We start from the raw sequence: 19,863 nt of genomic DNA on the forward strand, positions 1-19,863 counted from the left end.
ACAGGTTGCATTATTTCATTTTTATCAGGACCCAGAATGACCAGGCCACAGGGAAGAGGGCAGATTAGAGGTTGCCAAGGCCAATGGGAGGACTGGAGTGACTGACTGGTGGGTGGGGGGTTTCCTTTTGGGGCAACGAAAATGTTCTAGAATGAGATAATAGTGATGTTTGCATGGCATTGTGAATATATTACATGCCACTAATTAATGGTAAATCTTATAATGGTAAATCTTATGTCTATTTTTACCAATTTGCCATATTTTTTTAAGAAATAGAAAAATATTGTACATCCAAAGACAATGTAAACATAATTAAAAGTTACTGATAGAACGGGTTAAAATATTTCCAAATGCTATATCTGAAGGTATATTAATATTCCAAATATAAATCCTAAAAATTAGCAACAATAAAAGCAAACAATACAATTTAGAAACAGGTAAGAGACTAAAATAGATAATTAATCTCCAAAGATTTTTATATGACCAATAAACACATGAATATCACTCAGAATTATCATAATATAACTAGCCATTAAGGAAATACAAATAAAAACTATAGTGAAATACTACTTCACATTTGTTAGGATGGCTGCTTAACATGAATCACCTTGCTCCAGCCCTTTACCTGAGTTTGTTACTCTCTTTACTTGTAATGTGTGTTTCTTGTAAGCAGCAGATGGATGGATTCTGCTTTTTAATCAATTTTGCCATTTTATGTCTTTTTATTGGGGAATTGAGGCCATTTACATTCAGTGAGATAATTGAGAGATAACTTTTAATTCCTAACAAGTTAAGATTTTATTTCTGTTTGAGATACTGTTTATTCTTCTTTGCTTAGTTGTCTGTTGGATGGAAAATCTTGTTTCTCTGGTTCTGGTGTGTGTTACCTATTTCTTCTTTGTAGTTAATCTCTTTGAGTATTTTCTCTAGCGCTGGTTTTGAAGACATAAATTCCTTCAGTTTGTGTTTGTCATGGAAGCTTCTTATTTCCCCATCTAATTTGATAGAAAGTTTTGCTGGGTAGGAAATTTTTGGCTGGAAGTTGTTTTCTTTCAGAGTTTGGAATATATTACTCCAAGCCCTTCTGGCTCTCATGACTTGGTTTGGGAAGTCTGGAGTGATTCTAATTGGTTTGCCTCTGAATGTCACTTGGCCCTTTGTTTTTGTTGCCTTTAAGATTCTCTGCTTGGCTTCCACATTGGTCATTTTGACAATTATGTGGCGTGGGGATCCTCTTCTCCAATCCTGTCTAAAGGGAGTTCTATAAGTTTCCTGGACCTGTGTATCGACCTCTTGCTCTATGTTTGGAAAATTTTCTGCTATTATTTATTTGAAGAGATTATTGATCCCTTTGGTTTCACCTTCTTTTCCCTCTATTACAATTATTCTTAGGTTAGCTCTCTTAAAATGGGCCCATATTTCTTTAATGTCAGATTCCTGTTGTCTATTTTTTTTTCTAAGTTATAAATTATGCATTTGTTTTTGGAGTGATCATCTTCTAGGAGTGAGATTCTATTCTCCATGTGGTCTAATTGATTGTATATACTTTGAATTGAGGCCTTTACCTCAATGATTGATTCCTTTATTTCTTTTAGACTCTCTCTAAATTCTTTTTGAAAGTCCTGTATTATTTCTACAGTTATATTCCTGATTTGATTTTCTGGAGATCTCTGAATTTCTGTGTTATCAGGTTCTGATATTATGGGTTGTGGGCATTCATTGCTCTATTGTTGTTCCTCTTTCCCATGATTTCAGGAGTTTGTGCCTTCTCTGGGTTCTTCCCCAGGTCACCACGACTTCACTTAGGGTGCTCTGGATCTCGAGTTTCTAATCTCAGTCACCACTACTCCTTTACTGGGTTGTATCATAAAGTCTCAGACCCAGGGAGTGAATCGAGGCTGTGTGAGACCGTGGGGGTGCCGGGATGGGCTTTTTCCCACGGGGAGCTGCGACTAGGGTGTGGTATCTCTGCCACTGCTACTCCTTCACTGGGTTGGACTGCAAAATCTCAGACCCAGGGAGATTATCAAAGCTGCGCAAGTCCCTGGGGGTGCAGTGCAGGGATTTCTCCTGTAGGGGCCGCAATTTCACTTACAGTTATTGTGCGCGCTGATCTGGAGCTGTCATGGGTGTGGTGAACTCGCTGCCACTGCTGGCAATATGGCGCTGCTGTTATGCCCTCGGCTGTGAGGCTGGCTTATTTCTTTTCTGGTTTTGAGCTCCATTCTGAGTCCCTGGAAGGCGTGATGAGCTTGGCCACTGGGAGTTTTAGACGTTCTTTGTGCTGAAAGAACTGCTGAATTACACCCGAATGATCCGCAGCTGCTCACTTCAGCTCCTTGTTTACCTTTCCTCTCTGGAGCCTGGCGCTGTGAGGCATGGTGGCGCCGGTGCGGCTCCGCAATGTGGGCTGGTTTCTTTTCTGGTCTCTGGTTGTTTTTTTTTTTTTTTTTTTTGGTGGTACTGGGGTTCCTGGAAGCCCTTCTACCTCTGGGCTACACTCCCAGACCTATTTTATATATTTTTTATTTGGAAACAGGGTCTCTTAAGCCAGCAAGGTTGGCTTCGAACCTGCGTGATCCTCCTGTCTCCGCCTCCCAAGCATGGGGATTACAAGCGTGCGCCACCACACCCGGCTTGGTTGTTCTTCTAGTCTTCTTTTTCTCTGTCCCTTGTGTTTACATTTTTTATTTCTCTGCTGATAGTGTTTTCTGGCTATGAAAAGTGCTGATTTTGTGGCAATAGAGATCGAGTGTTAGCAGGACTCGTAAACGCTGTTTTTCTCTGTTGCCATCTTCCCAGAAGTCTTACCATATTTGTATATGCACAGACTTTGTATCTCTAATTCCACTGGGAAGTTATTTATTCTTTCTTTCTTTTTTTTTTCTTTCTTGAAGCTGGTTTTGAACCTATAATCCTTCTATCTCAGCTTCCCCAGTGTTGGGATTATAGGCATGCACCACCATGCCTGGCAGATGAAATAGTTATTTAAAAAATGACTCCACCTAGCTGGGCATAGTAGTGTTCACCTATAATCCCAGTACTTGGGAGGCTGAGACAGGAGGATCACAGGTTTGCAGCCAGCCTTAGCAACTTAGTGAGACCCTGTTTCAAAATAATAAAAATACTGGGAGTTTGGCTCATAGGTAGAATGGCCCTAGGTTATATCAGAGTCCCACAAAATAACAAAACCAAACAGCCTCCAACTAACCATAAATTGTAACATCCATCGTCATTGTGGGGATGAAATATGGACATAAAAATTACCTATTTGTCTAAGTTTTCTAAATTTCCTTTAGTGAATACGCATTCATTTTTAATTAATTAATTAATCTGTAATGCTTATTATTATTATTTTTTGCAGTACTGGGGATAATACCCAGGGACATTCTACCTCTGAGCTATACCTCAACCCTATTTTTTATTCTTTATTTTGAAACAGGGTCTCACTGAGTTGCAGAGGGCCTCACTAAGTAGCTGAGGCTGTCTTCAAACCAGGATCCTCCAGTCTCAGCCTCCTAAATGCTGGGTTTACAAGGGTGCGCCACCATGCCCGGCTTGTATTCATTTTTTTAAAATTCATTTTTAAATGGAAAGAAACGAACCTCAAACTCTCAAGACCAAGCAAAGCAGAGCCCCAGACTGTTAAAGCCTCACCTCCAAGGAGAAGTCCACCACCCTCTAGGGCCGAGGACCCCAAAGCCCAGCTCTCACGCCCCTAAACAGCTGACGGCTGTGGCCACGGGGAGCAGAGGGGATGGGGGTCCCCAGGAGCCACAGCAGTGCGGCCATCGGGCACAGCCTCCCCTCCTCACCTCGCAGGGCCTCCTCGTGGCGGCCTTCCAGGGCTCTCCGCTGCGCGTCCAGTCTCTCCTGAAGCTCCAGCTCCCGCTCCTTCTCCACCTATTGGGGGAGGCAGATGTGCGGGTGGGCAGGGGCGGCAGCTCCACCTCCCCCGATTCCACTCTCTGTAGGGTGGAGAAAGTGTTCCCAGGGAATTGTCTAGGCGCAAAGGGACTTGGGAGTCTAACCCTAACTCTGATGTTTGCTGGAGGCTCCTCTGCTTGCATAGGATGAGAGGCAGCTTCTTGGCACTCTGTGTGTGTGTGTGTGTGTGTGTGTGTGTGTGTGTGTGTGTGTGTGTGTGTTATTGGGGATCAAACTCTGAGGTGCTCTACTGCTGAACTATATGCCTAGTTCTTTTTTTTAAATATGGATCCTTTATGAGTTTATGTGTTGTCCTTGTTCAGGGGCCATGCTATTCTTCTCTGTATTGTTCCAGTTTTAGTGTATGCATTGCCGAAGCAAGCATGCCTAGTACCTTTTCACATTTTGTTAATTTTCTGTACTGGGGATGGGACGCAGGGGCATCCTACCTCTGAGCTACACCTGTTTTTGAAACAGGATCTCGCTAGGTTGCTGACATCTCACTACCTGCTGAGGCTGTTCTCACCCCTGAGATCCTCCTGTCTCAGCCTCCCAAGTACTGGAATTACAGGTGTGTACTACCATACCTGGCTATTTTTATTTTGAAACAAGATCTCCCTATGTTGCCGAGGCTGGCCTCCTCCTGTGTCAGCCTCCCAAGTACTGGAATTACAGGTGTGTACTACCATACCTGGCTATTTTTATTTTGAAACAAGGTCTCCCTATGTTGCCGAGGCTGGCCTCCTCCCGTGTCAGCCTCCCAAGTACTGGAATTACAGGCATGCGCCACCAGGCTTAGCTACATACTTTGAGAGAAGGTCTCACTAAGTCACCCAGGCTGGCCTCAAACTTGTGATCTTCTGACTCAGCCCTCCAAATCCTGGGATTATCATGTCTTGCCTACAGAGCCATTTTTTTTATTTCTTTTTTTTCTTTTTGGCAGTACTGGGGTTGGAACCTAGGGGCATTCGACCTCTAAGCTATGCCCCAGCCCTATTTTATATTCTTTATTTTGAAACCGGGTCTCACTGAGCTGCAGAGGGCCTCACTAAGTAGCTGAGTCTGTCTGCAAACCGCGATCCTCCTGTCTCAGCCTCCCAAATGCTGGGATGACAAGCGTGCCCACCGCGCCCGACTCACAGAGCCATTTTTTACAGCGACTAAGTATCAGAGTTTTTGAAGATTTATACCGCACATGTTTGCTGTGTGTAATTAAAGGTAACCAGTGCAGGCTTAGAGAAAGCTTTGGTAAGCTCAACTGAGCTCTTTCCTACAGCATCGCCATGTCCTACCAGCGAAGGAGGAAACCGAGGCAGCGAGGGGAGGGTGCGTGACGGAGCAGGGAATGAGGAAGAGGAAGCCCTGTGATCTGTCACGGCTCTTGTGTTTCCTTCAAGCCGGGAGGGCTCCTGGGCTTTCCTCCTGGCTCCTGGCTGGCTCATACAGGGTGGTAATTCCATGAAATGGCCTTTGAAAGTCATTTCCAAATAATATTTGTTTGTTTATTGATGGTACTGGGGATTGGACCCAGGGGTGCCCTACCTCCGAGGTATTTTTATATTTTAATAATTATATTTTAATTTTTATTTTCAGACAGGGTTTTGCTAAGTTGCTGAGGCTGACCTTGAACCTGCGATCCTCCGGTCTCAGCCTCCCAAGTGACTAGGATTACAGGTGTGCACCATTGCGCCCGGCTGTCCAAGTCACTTTTAAAGCCTCAGTGTCACTGCTCAGGGAACTTCTCTGATGCTCAGACTTGGTTAAGTACTTCTGTTCTGTACTATCACAGCCCTCTAAACTTTCCCTTTTTTTGAAGGGGGAATTTTGATATTGGGAATTGAAACCAGAGACACCCTACCTCTGAGCTACAACCCAGACCAATTTTTTAAAATGTCTTATTTAATCCCCGCGCTTGGGAGGCTGAGACAGGAGGATCGCGCAGGTTCGAAGCCAGCCTCAGCTACTTAGTGAGGCTCTCAGCAACTCAGGGAGACCCTGTTTCCAAATAAAGTATAAAAAATAGGTCTTGGAGTATAGCCCAGAGGTAGAAAAGCCCCTGGGTTACACCCTCAGTACCACCAAAAAAAAAAATAAAATAAAATAAAAAATAAATAAAATAAAAAAAATAGGGCTAGGGGTATAGCTCAGAGGTAGAGGACACCTGGGTTCAATTCTCAGCACCGGAAGGAAAGAAGGAAGGGAGAAAGGAAGGAAGGGAGGAAGGACAGAAAAAGAAAAGGGCTTATTTCTCACTCACTAGGGGCAGGCGCCCGCCATCCAGGGCCACTGCCGAGGGAGTCGGGTCCACAGGGAGTCGCTCTTTCAAGAAAGACCTCGAGGGTCCTGCTCAGCCTGGGAGTGACTTTGGTTATCCCTGCACAACTCACGGGCCACAACTAGCCCGATGACCCAGCAGCACCGAGGACTCTGGTCTTTCTCAGGTTAACAATCTTGTGAGGTGGCCGGGCGTGGTGGCTCACGCTTGTCATCCCCGCGCTTGGGAGGCTGAGACAGGAGGATCGCGCAGGTTCGAAGCCAGCCTCAGCTACTTAGTGAGGCTCTCAGCAACTTAGTGAGACCCTGTTTCCAAATGAAGTATGAAATAGGTCTGGGAGTATAGCCGGGAGGTTAGAAGGCCTCTGGGTTCCACCCCCAGTTCCACAAAAACAAAACACAAAACAAAACAAAAAAACAGTCTTGTGAGCTGACTGCAGCCAAAGTGCCAGATTCTACCTGTTGAGCCGGATGGCCTCTGACAGTGAAAACTCAGAGTGGGCACAGTTAAAGGTAGCCAATGTGCTGGCTTGGAGAAAGCTTGGGGAGCCGGGCGTGGTGGCGCAGGCTTGTAATCCCAGTACTTGGGAAGCAGAGACAGGAGGATCGCAGGTTCGAGGCCAGCCTCAGCTACTCAGTGAGGGCCTCCGCAACTCAGTGAGACTCTGTTTCAAAATAAAGAATCAAAAATAGGGCTGGGGGTGGAGCTTGGAGGCAGAATGGCCCTGGGTTCCATCCCCGGTACCACAAAAACAAAAACACCCAAAGTGGGTCTCCCCAGTGGGATTAGAGGGGCTCCGGGGCCTGGCTCACCTGCTGAGCCCACTTTTTCTTTTCTTCTTCATGCTGCTGGAGGATTCTGCTCACGTCTTCCCGGAGCCGCGTGGCCTCCTCACACGCGCACAGCTGGGCAGTAGTGGCTGTTGATAACAAAGCAAAAATCTCACCCTGAGCAGGGGGGGCAGGGCTGGCAGGGAGGGGGAGGCCGGGCCCCTCCGCTCCATCTCAGAAAGGTTTGCTTTGTTTGTTTGAATGGGGATTGAGCCTAGGCAGGGTCTACCTCTGAGCTGCACCCCCCCCCCGCCCTTATTTATTTTTTAAATTTTATTTTTTGTGGCACCGGGTATCGAACCCAGGGCCATTCTACCTTCCCGCTACATCCTCAGCCTGATTTTATTATTTTTATTTTGAAATAGGGTCTCGCTAGGTGTCTGAAAGTCTCACTACCTGCTGAGGCTGTCCTCGAACCTGAGATCCTCCTGTCTCAGCCTCCCAGGTCCTGGGATCACAGGCCTGATATCCTGACTCCATAGAAACATATGAGCTCCAACCAACATCCACACTAAAAAAATCATTAGTTGCCGAGATGTAACAACTGGGATGCTTTTAGTAATACTGATTCCCAACTGTCTTGGAATGTTCCGAAGGACTGGCAGGGCCCGCCTCTACCTCCGCTGGGGCTGGGCTGCCTCCTCTTTTGGACTGACGGGACCCTGCGGCCAGCTCTGCCCCCTCCCCTGCTGAGGACATGTGAAAGGGGCCACCCCGTCCTCTTCTGGGACCCGTGAGCCTCGGCGTCAGCATCTCCCCAGCTGGAGGTGGAGTAGCCTGTACCCGGGCAGGACACGCAACCGGGACCCTACCTCTGCTTAGGGAAACTCCCCGGCAAGCGCTGCCGTGAGCCCAGCCCGGCACAAGCTCCGCGCCTCAGCTCCCCAAGGGCTGAAACCAGGACAGTCCTGGAACCTGTCCCCTGGGGCCCATGACATCACCGAAAAACAATAGCTATCAAAATGATAAAACCAGGTAAGAGGTCCAAAGCCTCCCACGCCCAGCACTGCTCCAAGCGCCACGACCCAAGCGGTGAATGAGGTCGTCACCCCCATCGCACGGCGGGGGAAACCGAGGCAGGCAGAAGTTCTGCAACTTGCCCAAAGACACCCAGGTCACATCTAGGGGAGCAGGGTTACGAACCTACACATTGGGGGTGCTGGAAATTAAACCCAGGGGAGGGGTTCTACCTCTGAGCTCCACGCCCAGCCCTATTTTTTATTTTAATTTTTGTTTTGAAACGGAGCCTAAGTTGCTGAGATGCGATCCTGCTGTCTCAGCCTCCCAAGTATTGGGATTACAAGCGTGTGCCACTAGCGGCTAAACCTACAGATTCTGATCACATAAAAAACACTCCTAACTACACACAGTTTTATTCTGCCTGCTTGAGCACAAAGAGAAACAGTGGCTGGTGCTTGGAAGGTGCTCAGTGAGTAGGTTTTTTTTTTTTCTTTTTCTTTTGTGGTACTGAGGATTGAACCCAGGGTTATTCTACTTCTGAGCCCCAACCCCAGCTCTATTTAATTTAATCAATTAATTTGTTTTTGTGGTGCTGGGGATTGAACCTAAAAGCATTCTATCTCCAAACTTTACCCTCAAGACTGATTTTATTTTATATTATTATTATTATTATTATTAATTATTATTATTATTATTATTTTAAATTTGGAAATAGTCTTGCTAAGTTGCTGAGAGCCTTGCTAAGTTGCAGAGGCTGACTTTGAACCCGTGATCATCCTGTCTCAGCCTCCCAAGTACTGGGATTACAGGCATGCACCACCATGCCTGACTATTCTACTTTTATTTTGAAACAGGGCCTTGCTAAACTGCTGAGGGCCTCACTAAGTTGTTGAGGCTGGCCTCGACCTGTCATCCTCCTGTCTCAGCCTCCGGAGAAGTGGGATTACAGGTGTGTGTACCATGTACTGCTCAATGAATATCTTTTACTGTCCATTAAATGTTTGCCTTACATGCTCGTGATAAGCTTTAGAGGCTAGAGTAGTGTGTTAGCAATCTTACTGCTGGGAGCTATTATTAGACCGGCAGGCAGGGTCTGGCAAAGGCTGGGTCTATAAACGTGAGGACGAGGGAGAAGTCAACACTGCCATCAGTCCTGCCAATCAGAAGGAGGAGTTGGCGGGCCGCGGGCGTGAGCTCTGAGGACCAGGAGCAGACAGACGGGTGTTGGGTGGTAGTGATGGTCCACGCAGAGAGCCCGGACTCCAACACGTCTGGCTCAAGTGTTGGAAAGAAGCCTAGTTAAACATATCTTTACTAGAAACGCACTCTTCAGCCCCAGTCGCCAAGATTCTTCTTTAGTTTATCTGTGGTAGGACCCAGAATCTGTACCTTTAACGTTCTAGGTAATTTTTTTTTTTTTTTTTTTTGTGGTACTGGGGATGCTATATCCCCAGCCCTATTTTTTTATTCTTTATTTTATTTATTATTATTTTTTGTGTGGTACTGGGGATGGAACCCAGGGGCCTTCTACCTCCAGGCTACACTCCCAGACCTATTTTATATTTTTTATTTGGAAACAGGGTCTCTTAAGCCAGTAGAGGCTGGCTTCGAACCTGCACGATCCTCCTATCTCAGCCTCCCAAGCATGGGGATTACAAGCATGCGCCACCGCGCCCGGCTTTTTATTCTTTATTTTGAAACAGGGTCTCACTAAGTCGCAGAGAGTCTAAGTAGCTGAGGCTGACCTCGAACCTGTGATCCTCCTGTCTCAGATGCCCACGTACTGGGATTACAAGCGTGCACCACCATGCCTGACCTCCAGATAATTTTTTTTTGTGTGTGTGTGGTACTGGGGCTTGAACACAGTGGCATTCTACCTCTGAGCTACACCTCCAGACCTATATTTTTTATTTTTATTTTTATTTATTTATTTTTGGTGGTACTGGGGTTCCTGGAAGCCCTTCTATCTCTGGGCTACACTCCCAGACCTATTTTATACTTTTTTTATTTGGAAACAGGGTCTCTTAAGCCAGCGTGGCTGGCTTTGAACCTGCGTGATCTTCCTGTCTCCGCCTCCCAAGAGCGGGGATTACAAGCGTGCGCCACCATGCCCGGCTTTTTTATTTTTATTTTTTAACAGGGCCTCACTAACTGAGGCTTGCCTCAAAACCTGTGATCCTCTAATCCCAGCTTCTCAAGTACTGATATTTCAAGTGTGCACCACCATGCCCGGCGTCCAGGGAATATTTTATAGACAGTCAGATTGGAGAATTCTGGCCCAAGCGCTTATCTGGCACTTGAACCTCATCTATGATATCACTGCCAGCTTCGGGTTGTAATTAAACACCTTGGAGACAGGGCGCTCGTCACGTTACCAGGCAGCTCTGAGGGCTTGAAATTCATAGCCACACAAACAGGTCTTTGAGATTGGGCCGGGTTTGGTCTGTGAGCTGTTGCTACGCTGAGGCCCTAGTGCTAATCTCTGGGTCACACTGAACAAAGCTCATCTTTTTTTTTCCTTCTGGGCTCTTCAGATGCTTGGAGAACTCTGGCTTATGGCACCCTGTTCTTTACAGGTGGAAGGTTCTCTGTTCCTTCCGTTCTCTGTTCCTTCCGCTGTTCCTTGCCGGAGGTATTTTCCAGACCCTCCGCCTGACTGTGTTCCACTGTTCTCCCTCTGACTTATCTGAATCCCCCTGAACATGGATCTTCTAGAAATACGCAGAGCGCGCGGAGGTGTGGGATGGACGGTCAGAACAGGGAAGCGCAGCCAGGAGCATCACCGCCCTTAGACCGCGGAGTCTGTCAGCGGCACCTGAGGCCTCCTGGGACATGGGCGCTGTGTGGGATTAGTTGAGTGCAGGGGTAGATCTCAGGTGTGTCGGTGGGAGGGTGCATGGGGCCGGCTACTCACCTGTGTCCTTATTAAGGGGACCCAGTTCCTGTGACTTTGTTTTGGGTGGCTGGTCTGGTTCTTGGTGCCTCTGGAAGAAAGGAGACCGCAGTGTGTGGAGGGCGAGGGTGGAGGCCGGTGAGGGTGGTGGACGGGGAGATTCCTCCACAGGCAGGGCAGGAAGCCGGCCACATCACACCCTGTGCCCAGCTGCCTCGCCCAGGAAGTGGGACTTCTCACCAGGCCAGGGAAGCCCGTGGGGAGCTGGGAGCTGGGACCTCCCTTGGGTTACTGTCCTCTGGATCCTGCTGCCAGGGCCTAGGCCTTCCTTCTCCTGGGATTTGGCCAGACCTGCCATAACCCCCTTGCTGGTTATGGGCTTAAGGTACCTTAAGACAGTGGTGCACACCTGGAACCCCTAGTCCTTGGGAGGCTGGGACAGAAGGATCACAGGCTCGAGGCTAGCTTCAGCAATTTGGAGAGACCCTGGTTCAAAATAAGAAACAAGAAGGTAAATAGGGCTGGGGGTGTAGCTCAGAGGTGGAATGCCTCTGGGTTCTATCCCTAGTCACACACAAAATTATTAAAAATTCCCTAAATTAAAGACTAACTAAAATATTACTGGAGAGCTGGGCATGGTGGAGAACTTGTAGTCCTTGGGAGGTTGAGAAAGGAGAATCACAGATTCAAGGCCAGCCTCAGCAAGTAGTGAAACCTAGCAAGGGCCTGTTTCAAAATAAAAATAAAATAGGGCCTGGGTTTGTAGCTCAGAGGTATAATGCCCCTGGGTTCACTTCCCAGTACCATAAAAAAAAAAAAAGAAATAAAAAAAAATTGCCTTAAAGCATACTTCTGCCTGGGGAGAAGGTTCTGGAGCAGTGTGTAGTTTCCTCACAGAGCCAGGAATAGGACTTGGTAGTAGTGAGCTCCCAGCCCACCAGGCCCTGGCTGCCCACGCCGCTCAGTGGCTGGGCCGTCTGACAGTCGGCTGGGATGCACCCTACTGAAGACTGGGCCCTCTCTTCTGGGGGAGAGGCAGCAGCCCCGCCCGGGATCCAGGGAAGCTGTCAGCACAGGAATCTGGGGAGGGACAGGAGCCAGCTCCCTTCCTGGCTGGAGGAAGGAGGTAGATAAACGCAGAGGCCCCTCCCTTCCTGGCGGCCCTGGCGGTAGAGTCTGAGTACTGTTTTTAGGAGAGCAAGAATGCCCGGATTCCAGTCCCGCGAGTGAGTGTCCCTCCCTCCTCCAGGCCGTGGATGGAGGCCCGGAGGTCGCTAGCCTCAGCCCTGACTCCAGGGTCTAAGGGCCCAACCTCAGTTCCTCTGAGCAGCAACGGGAGGCAAGGTTATCACGAGCGAGGAACTGAGGCACTGGGTGGTTTAAGACACAGCCCCAAACACACACTTGTCATCCCCGCGCTTGGGAGGCTGAGACGGGGGGATCGCACAGGTTCGAAGCCAGCCTCAGCTACTGAGTGAGGCTCTCAGCAACTTAGTGAGACCCTGTTTCCAAATAAAGTATAAAATAGGTCTGGGAGTGTAGCCCGGACGGAGGTAGAAAGGTAGAAAGCCCCTGGGTCCCACACCTAGTACCACACACACACACACACACACACACACACACACAAAAGACACAGTCCCACAGTACTGGCATGCCCAAAGGAGTATTAGACCGGGTGGGGAATATTAATGACGATGGGGTGGTTATGGCTGCCGGGATTCTAGAATCAACCGAGTCTGGGTTTAGTTTCTAAGCTTAACACAGTGTGACTGTGACCTCTCCGGAGCTCAGTTTCTTGGGAGGTTGTGGTAGAATCAGATGAAATAATGCAGCCCCATCCTCTAGCATATTGTGTGTGTGTGTGTGTGTGTGTGTGTGTGTGTGTGTGTGTGTGACTGAAGACTGAGCCCAGGGGCATTCTGCTTCTGAACTGCACCCCTGGCTCTATTTTATCCTTTATTTTGAAACAGGGCCTTGCTAAGTTGCAAAGGGCCTCACCAAGTAGCTGAGGCTGACCAGGAACCTGTGATCCTCCTGTCTCAGCCTCCCAAGGACTGGGATGACAGAGAAGCATGGTCCACCATGCCCGGCTCCCCGCCATTTAAAAAATACTTAAAGATTTACAAACATATTTTTCCAGTTACAGTAGCAGTCGGCACTTCTTGTAGAAAGTATACAGAATGCAGAAAAATATAGAAACAAAATCACACTATGCAGAGATAACCCCAGGGCAGGGTAGCATATATCATTCACCTACACATGTATATTCAATATTGGAATATTACTATTTCCTATGATACTGGGGTAGGGTGTTCTATCTGAGTTACACCCTTAGACCGTTTTAGTTTTTATTTTCAGGCAAGGTTAGACGGGTCTGTAGCAGTGGGTGTTTGAAATCCCAGTACTTTAGGCTGAGACAGGAGAATCACAGGTTTATGGACAGCCTCAGCAAGTAGTGAGACTGTCATCAGCCTAATGAGATCCTGTTTCCAAATAAAAATAAAATAGGGGTGGGGGTGGAGGTTGGAGGTAGAATGCCCCTGAGTTCAATCTCCAGCATCCAACAGCAGGGCTTCGCTAAGTTGCCGAGGCTGTCCTCAAACCAGTGATCCCCCTCGGCTCATCCTCCAAAGCGCTGGGATTGCAGACACGCACCACCATGCCTAGCAAGGTGCCACGATGCCCCAGCATTGCTGTTTGGCTCAAAACTGCTTTGGCTATGCCTGGCACGTTGGCACATCCTTGTAATCTCAGTACTTGGGAGGCCGAGACAGGAGGATTGCAGGTTCGCGGCCAGCCTCAGCAATTTAGTGAGGTCCTCTGCAACTTACTGGGACTTTGTTTCAAAATAAAAAATAAAAAATAAAAAATAAATCTGGGGGTATAGCTTGGAGGTAGAATCCCTCTAGGATCCATTCCCAGAACCACAAAAAAATTGCTTTGGTTATTCTGAATCTTTTGTTCTTTTATATCAATTTTTGGACTTTTTTTCTATTTCTGTGATGTCATTGGTATTTTGATGGGGATTGTATTGAATCTATATATCACTTTTGGTAATATGACAATTTAAAAGATATTAATTCTGGCCGGGCGTGGCGGCGCACACTTGTAACCCCCGCACTTGGGAGGTGGAAACAGGAGGATCGCACAGGTTCGAAGCCAGGCTTGCTGGCTTAAGAGACCCTGTTTCCAAATAAAAATATAAAAAATAGGTGTCTGGGAGTGTAGCCTGGAGGTAGAAGGGTTTCCAGGAACCCCAGTACCACCAAAAAACAACAAAAAATTAATCCTGCCTATCCATGAACATGAGAGGTCTTTCCATCTTCTTGCATATTCTGTTTTTCAATGTTTTGTAATTTTTGTTGTAGAGGTTTTTCACCTATTTTCTAAAATTTATTCCTAGCCGTGTGTGTGTGTGTGTGTGTGTGTGTGTGTGTGTGTGTGTGTGTGTAGCTATTGTGAATAAAATTGTTTTCCTGATTTCTTTTTCAGCGGGTTCATCGCTTTTGCACAGAAAGCTGTTGATTTTTATATGTTGATTTTGTACCCTGCTACTTTGCTAGATTTGTTTATCAGACTTAGTAAGTCTTCTCATGGAGCATTTAGATCTTCTAAGTATATGATCATATCATCTGCAAATAGGAATAATTTGGTTTCTTTCTTTTCTGCTTATATTTTTTTTGCTTAAAATTTCAAGTACCATTTTCATTGTTGTTGTTGTTGTTGTTGTACTGGGGCTGGAACCCAGGGGCATTCTACCTTTGAGCTACATCTTCAGCCCTATTTTATTCTTTCATTTTGAAAAAGGTCTTGCTAAGTTGCAAAGGGCCTTACTAAAATTTGTGGTCTTCCTGTCTCAGCCTCCCAAGTACTGGAATTACAAGCATGCACCACTATATTTGGGGCTTATCTGAGTCTTTATGGCAAGAAGTGTTTGTCTTATAAAATTAGGGGCATAAATCTTTACAATCATTGTACCTTCTTGTTGGCTTGTTCCCTTAACCAACACGTAGTGACCGTCTTTGTCTCTTCTTAGTTGTGGCAGTTGTAAGAGTCACTGGTCCTTGTTTTTTGGATTCCATTTGCATGGAGCATCATTTTTCATCTTTTGCTTTCAGTCCGTAGATATCTTCAGTAATGAGGTGTGTTTCTTGCAGGAATCATCTAAATGGGCCTTGTTTTTAAATTCAATCTGACAGTCTATCTGCTTTAATTGGCAAACTACTTACATTTAATGTTATAGAGAGGTAAGCATTCACTCTTGACATTATGTTTATTTCTAATTTTTTATTTGATCCTAATTCTCATGTGCTCATCTACTCTTTTAATAGATTTGTTCCTTCCTGAGCCCTTTTGGTTGCTTTTAACTTCTATGTGTAGGATTCCTTTAAGTACCTTCTGTAATGCTGGTTTGGTGGTCACAAATTTCTTAAGTTTATACTTATCCTGGAATTACTTTCTCCTTTGATTCTGAAGGAAAGCTTTTCTGGATAGAGCAATCTAGATTGGCAGTTATTTTCTTCTGCCCTCCTGGCATTTAGGGTTTCTAGTAAGAAATCTGCTGTTATTTTAATTGGTTTGCCTTTATGAGTGACATGCCATTTGCTCTTGTAGCTCTTTGTTTTAAGCTGGCTGTGGTGGCACACGCTTGTAATCCCAGTACTTGAGAGACTGGGACAGGAGGATCTCAGATCTGAGGCCAGCCTCAGCAACTTAGTGAGGCCCTTGTGACTTAGTAGGGGCCAAAATAAAGAATTAAATAGGGCTGGGGGTGTACCTCGAAGGCAGAATGCCTCTGGGCTCAACCCCCCAGTAAAACACTCCCCCCCCTCTCCTAGATTTTTGGCAGTTTAACTATAATGTGTCAGGGAGAGATTTTTTTGGTCCTGTCTATGTGGGGATTTGAATGCCTCTGATATCTGAGGGTACATCACAATCCCCAGGGTTGGGGAATCTCGCTTATTTTACTGAATGGATTATCAGTGTCATTGGTCTATATATTCTCCAGTACCTATAAGCCTTGAATTAAATCTCCCTCTTAATGTTGTTTCAGAGCTCTTGTATATTTATCAGTTTCTTATTTTTCTTTATTGCTGCCTGAAAATTCAAATCTATCTACCTTTTCTCCAAAAGCCTAAAATTCTGTCTTCTGCTTGATCAGATCTATTGGTGAGCTTTTCAATTGAGATTTTCTTTTTATTTGATTTTTTTCACTTCAGAATTTATTTTTTTTTTAAAAAAGAATATCTTAAATGCTCTTTTATATCATGTACTTTCTCCCTTAGATGATTTCTCAGGCCTTCTTTTAATTTGTTGATCATTTTAACAATCGACTTTTGAGTTCTTTGGCATCTCCTCTTTTTCTGAGTTCAGTTACTGGAGGATCATAACTGTTGAACATCTTATTTCTTTGTTTTTTCATGTTACCTATGATTTTATATTAAGATCTGCCCATCTTCTGGAATAGACCTCTATTCTGCAATTATCTGAGGATCTCTTTGGTGAACCGCTTTCTCTTTACTATTATCCCAGGCCTGGGTATACCTCTGTGTCATAGCAACCATTCAGTGTGTTCACAGCACTATGATCGCTCCCTAAACCACTCTGAGAGGTGATGATGACCACTAGTAACTGAAAACCACACACGAGAAGACATAAAACATTTATTATTATTATTATTATTATTAATATTATTATTATTATTATTATTATTATTATTAATTTTGGTGCTGGGGATTGAACCTAGGGGCATTCTACCTCTGAGCTATATCCCCCAGCCCTGATTTTTTATTTTTTATTTTGAAACAGGGTCTCACTGAGTTGCAAAGGGCCTCACTAGGTATCTGAGGCTGGTCATGAACCTGCGATCCTCCTGTCTCAGCCTCTCAAGTACTGGGATTACAAGCTTGCACCACCACATCTGCCTCATAAAAACATTTTTTGTGTGTGGTACTGGGGATGGAAGGAACTGAGGGGCATTATACCTCCAAGCTATCCCCCAGCCCTATTTTTTAGTCTTTTTAATTTTTGAAACAGCGTCTTACTGAGTTGTGAAGGGTCTCACTAAGTAGCTGAGGCTGTCTGCGAACCACGATCCTCTGGTCTCAGCCTCCATAAAAACATATTTTAATACCTTTTTGTTTGTACTAGGATTGAACGCAGGAGCATTCTACTGCCAAGCTACACCCTCCAGCTATATTTTTTGTTCTGTATTTGGAAACAGGGTCTCACTAAGTTGCAGAAGGGCCTGTGTAGCTGAGGCTGGCCATGAACTCGTGATCCTCCTGTCTCAGCCTTCCAAGTACCGGGATGATGAGTGTGCACCGCCAGACCCAGCAAAACATATTTTAAATGTTCTCTACAAGCCAAGTGTGGCAGCATACAGAAGGAAAAGGAAGAAGAAAAAGTGAATTGAGAAAAAAGGGAGTAAAACGAGAGAAAAAGCAATGGAGCCATCAGCTCTAATGAATAAATTACCATGTGAAAGAAAGAAAAATACGGAAAATTGGTTTAAAGTATGCAGTGTCAAATAGTGGGGGGACCCATCAACCCACCACAAGGCGAATGCTGGTGAAATACAGCTAACATTAAAGTCCAGCATTAGTCCTTGCCGATGTGTTTGGCCTGCAAATTCTCCAGACACTGGGCGGTAGAGCACAGTAGACCCTCTCTCCTCCCCTGTGTGGCCTCTGCGTGTTGCCAGGCTGGGAGTGACACCCGCACCCTGCCGCCTGGGATGGGAAGCTGGCACGGGATTCCTCAACTCTCTAGCACAGCCTCCAGAGTGCCCGGAACTCAGGCTCTCGTGTCTCTCCACACTGACGGTGACTCCCCTTCTCTGACGTCAGCCTGTGTGGCTGTGGCTATTCTGTCATTTCCAGGCCCCTAAAAGCTCTTAGCGGGTCTGAGGGCCTGTCCCCAAGTGTCTACAGCCCTGTTGGCAGATACCTCCCTGGCTGGGAAGGCGGCTTTGCCTCTGGAGCCAACAGTACACCCTTCCCTGGTGCGGTCGAGATGACTCTGTAAGATCCGTGACAAACCCCATCAGATCTGGACAAAGGGAACTGCACCGCACTGGGTACCACCGCGCCTGGATGCTCAAATGCATCACCACCGTCATCGTCATCGTCACCATCATCACCAGCACCATCACCATCACCATCACCATCAATCACCATCACCATCATCATCGTTATTTTGTACTGAAGATGGACTCAGGGGCCTTTACCTCTGAGCTACACCCCAGCCCTACTTTATTTTTTATTTTGAAACAGGGTCTCACCAAGTTGCTGAGGGCCTGGCTATATCACTGAGGCCAGCTGTGTCCCTGCGATCCTCCTGTCTCAGCCTGGGATGATAGGCCTGTGCCTCTGCACCCTGCTCAATGCAGTCATCCTAAAGACTCAGGGAGAACATGCCTGTGGGTGAGCTTGGTTATTTTATCTACTATGGAGTGTTTAGATCGCTTCCACTTTTAATTTGCAAATTGTGCTTTAATGAACACACTGATTAGTAAAATTATGTACAGGGCTGGCGGTAAAGCTCAGTGGTAGAGCGTGTGCCTATGCACGTGTGAGCCCCTGGGTTCAATCCCCAACACACACACGCACGCACGCACGCGCACACACACACACTAAAGTAAATAAAATTTTGTACCTACCTAACATTACTAGCTCTACTTTTTATTTTTTGTTTTGAAACAGGGTCTTGTGAGGTTGCTGAGAGTCTAAGTTACTGAGCCTCCTGTGATCCTCCTTGTCTCAGCCTCCCAAGTCCTAGGATTACAGGTGTGCACCATCATGCCAACTTTTTGTTTTCTTTTTAATTTTGCGCTACTGGGGTAGAACCCAGGGGCATTCTACCCCAGTAGCGACACCCCCAGCCCTATTTTTTATTCTTTATTTTGAAACATGGTCTCACTGAGTTGCAAAGAGCCTCACTAAGTAGCTGAGGCTATCTTCGAACTGCGATCTTCCTTTTTTAACAAAGGGAGGACTGGGACTCGGGTGGCGCACTGAGAGGAACTCTGAAGGCAACCTGGGGGCAGAGGGACAGCTGGCGGCCGGGGAACCTGTATGGCTTAGGTAAGCCGCTCGCCTTCTTCGGGCCTCAGTTTCCCCATCTGTCAAGGGTCAGGGGATCTTTGGGTTCTCTCCTAAGAAGGCTGGTAAGAGGCCCCACACCTGGGTAACACATAGGGCTCTGAGCCCAGCTGCCTGGGAAGTGCCCCAGGGCCAGGCTGACATCCAACCTTAAGCACCCTGGTCTCCAGCCGGAAGCAGAAACTGAGTGAGGCCCATACGCTCTCGTCAGGGGAGAGGCCAGACACTCTCCTAGGGCCTGGCGAGACCCCTGTGGTCAGAGTATGGGGTGGGGGGACTGACCAACTGGGAGGTGTCAAAAAATAAAGAAAAAACAAAAACAACAACCTTAACTGACGGATGCGAAAGAGATCTGAAATCAAACCACAATAACAAAATGGTAGTTGGCCTGGGTGTGGTGGCGCACACCTGTAATCCCAGAACACACCTGTAATCCCAGTACACACCTGTAATCCCAGTACACTGGTGGCTGAGACAGGAGGATGACAGGTTTGAGACCAGCCTCAGCAACTTTGCAAGGCCCTTCGCAACTCAGCTAGACTCTGTTTCAAAATAAAAAACTACCCGAGTGGGCGACACATGCCTGTAAATCCCAGCACTTGGGAAGCTGAAATAGGAGGATCACAGGTTTGAAGCCAGTCTCAGCAACTTAGTGAGACCGTTGGCAACCTAGTGAGATCCTGTTTCAAAACAAGAAATAAGTAAAATGGGGCTGAGGTTGTAGCTCAGAGGTAAAGCACAACTGGGCTCAATCCCCAGCACTACAGGAAATAATAGTAATAAAAATAAAAATAAAATAGAGTTGGGGGTGTGGCTCAGAGGTAGAATGCCCCTAGGTTCTATCCCCAGTGCCCAAAAGACAAACAAAAAAACAGT

The 19,863-nt window shown here is 46.5% G+C and overlaps 1 protein-coding gene across 1 annotated transcript in view; it reads right to left on the bottom strand.

Moving 5' to 3' along the window:
• CCDC69 (coiled-coil domain containing 69) overlaps positions 1-18,011 on the bottom strand; it is a gene marked incomplete at both ends in the record, with an annotated part of 28,875 nt that extends 10,864 nt beyond the window's left edge. Inside the window, 5 exons of the mRNA XM_080699364.1 lie at positions 3,816-3,903; positions 7,015-7,121; positions 10,907-10,976; positions 11,824-11,949; positions 17,961-18,011. Coding sequence (XP_080555490.1) covers positions 3,816-3,903; positions 7,015-7,121; positions 10,907-10,976; positions 11,824-11,949; positions 17,961-18,011 — 442 coding nt within the window. The remainder of the gene's footprint in view (positions 1-3,815; positions 3,904-7,014; positions 7,122-10,906; positions 10,977-11,823; positions 11,950-17,960) is intronic.
• Positions 18,012-19,863: the final 1,852 nt, after the last annotated feature.

The sequence above is a fragment of the Muscardinus avellanarius genome, assembly GCF_963383645.1.
Source record: "Muscardinus avellanarius genome assembly, chromosome: 7".
NCBI classification, from domain to species: Eukaryota; Metazoa; Chordata; class Mammalia; order Rodentia; family Gliridae; genus Muscardinus; species Muscardinus avellanarius.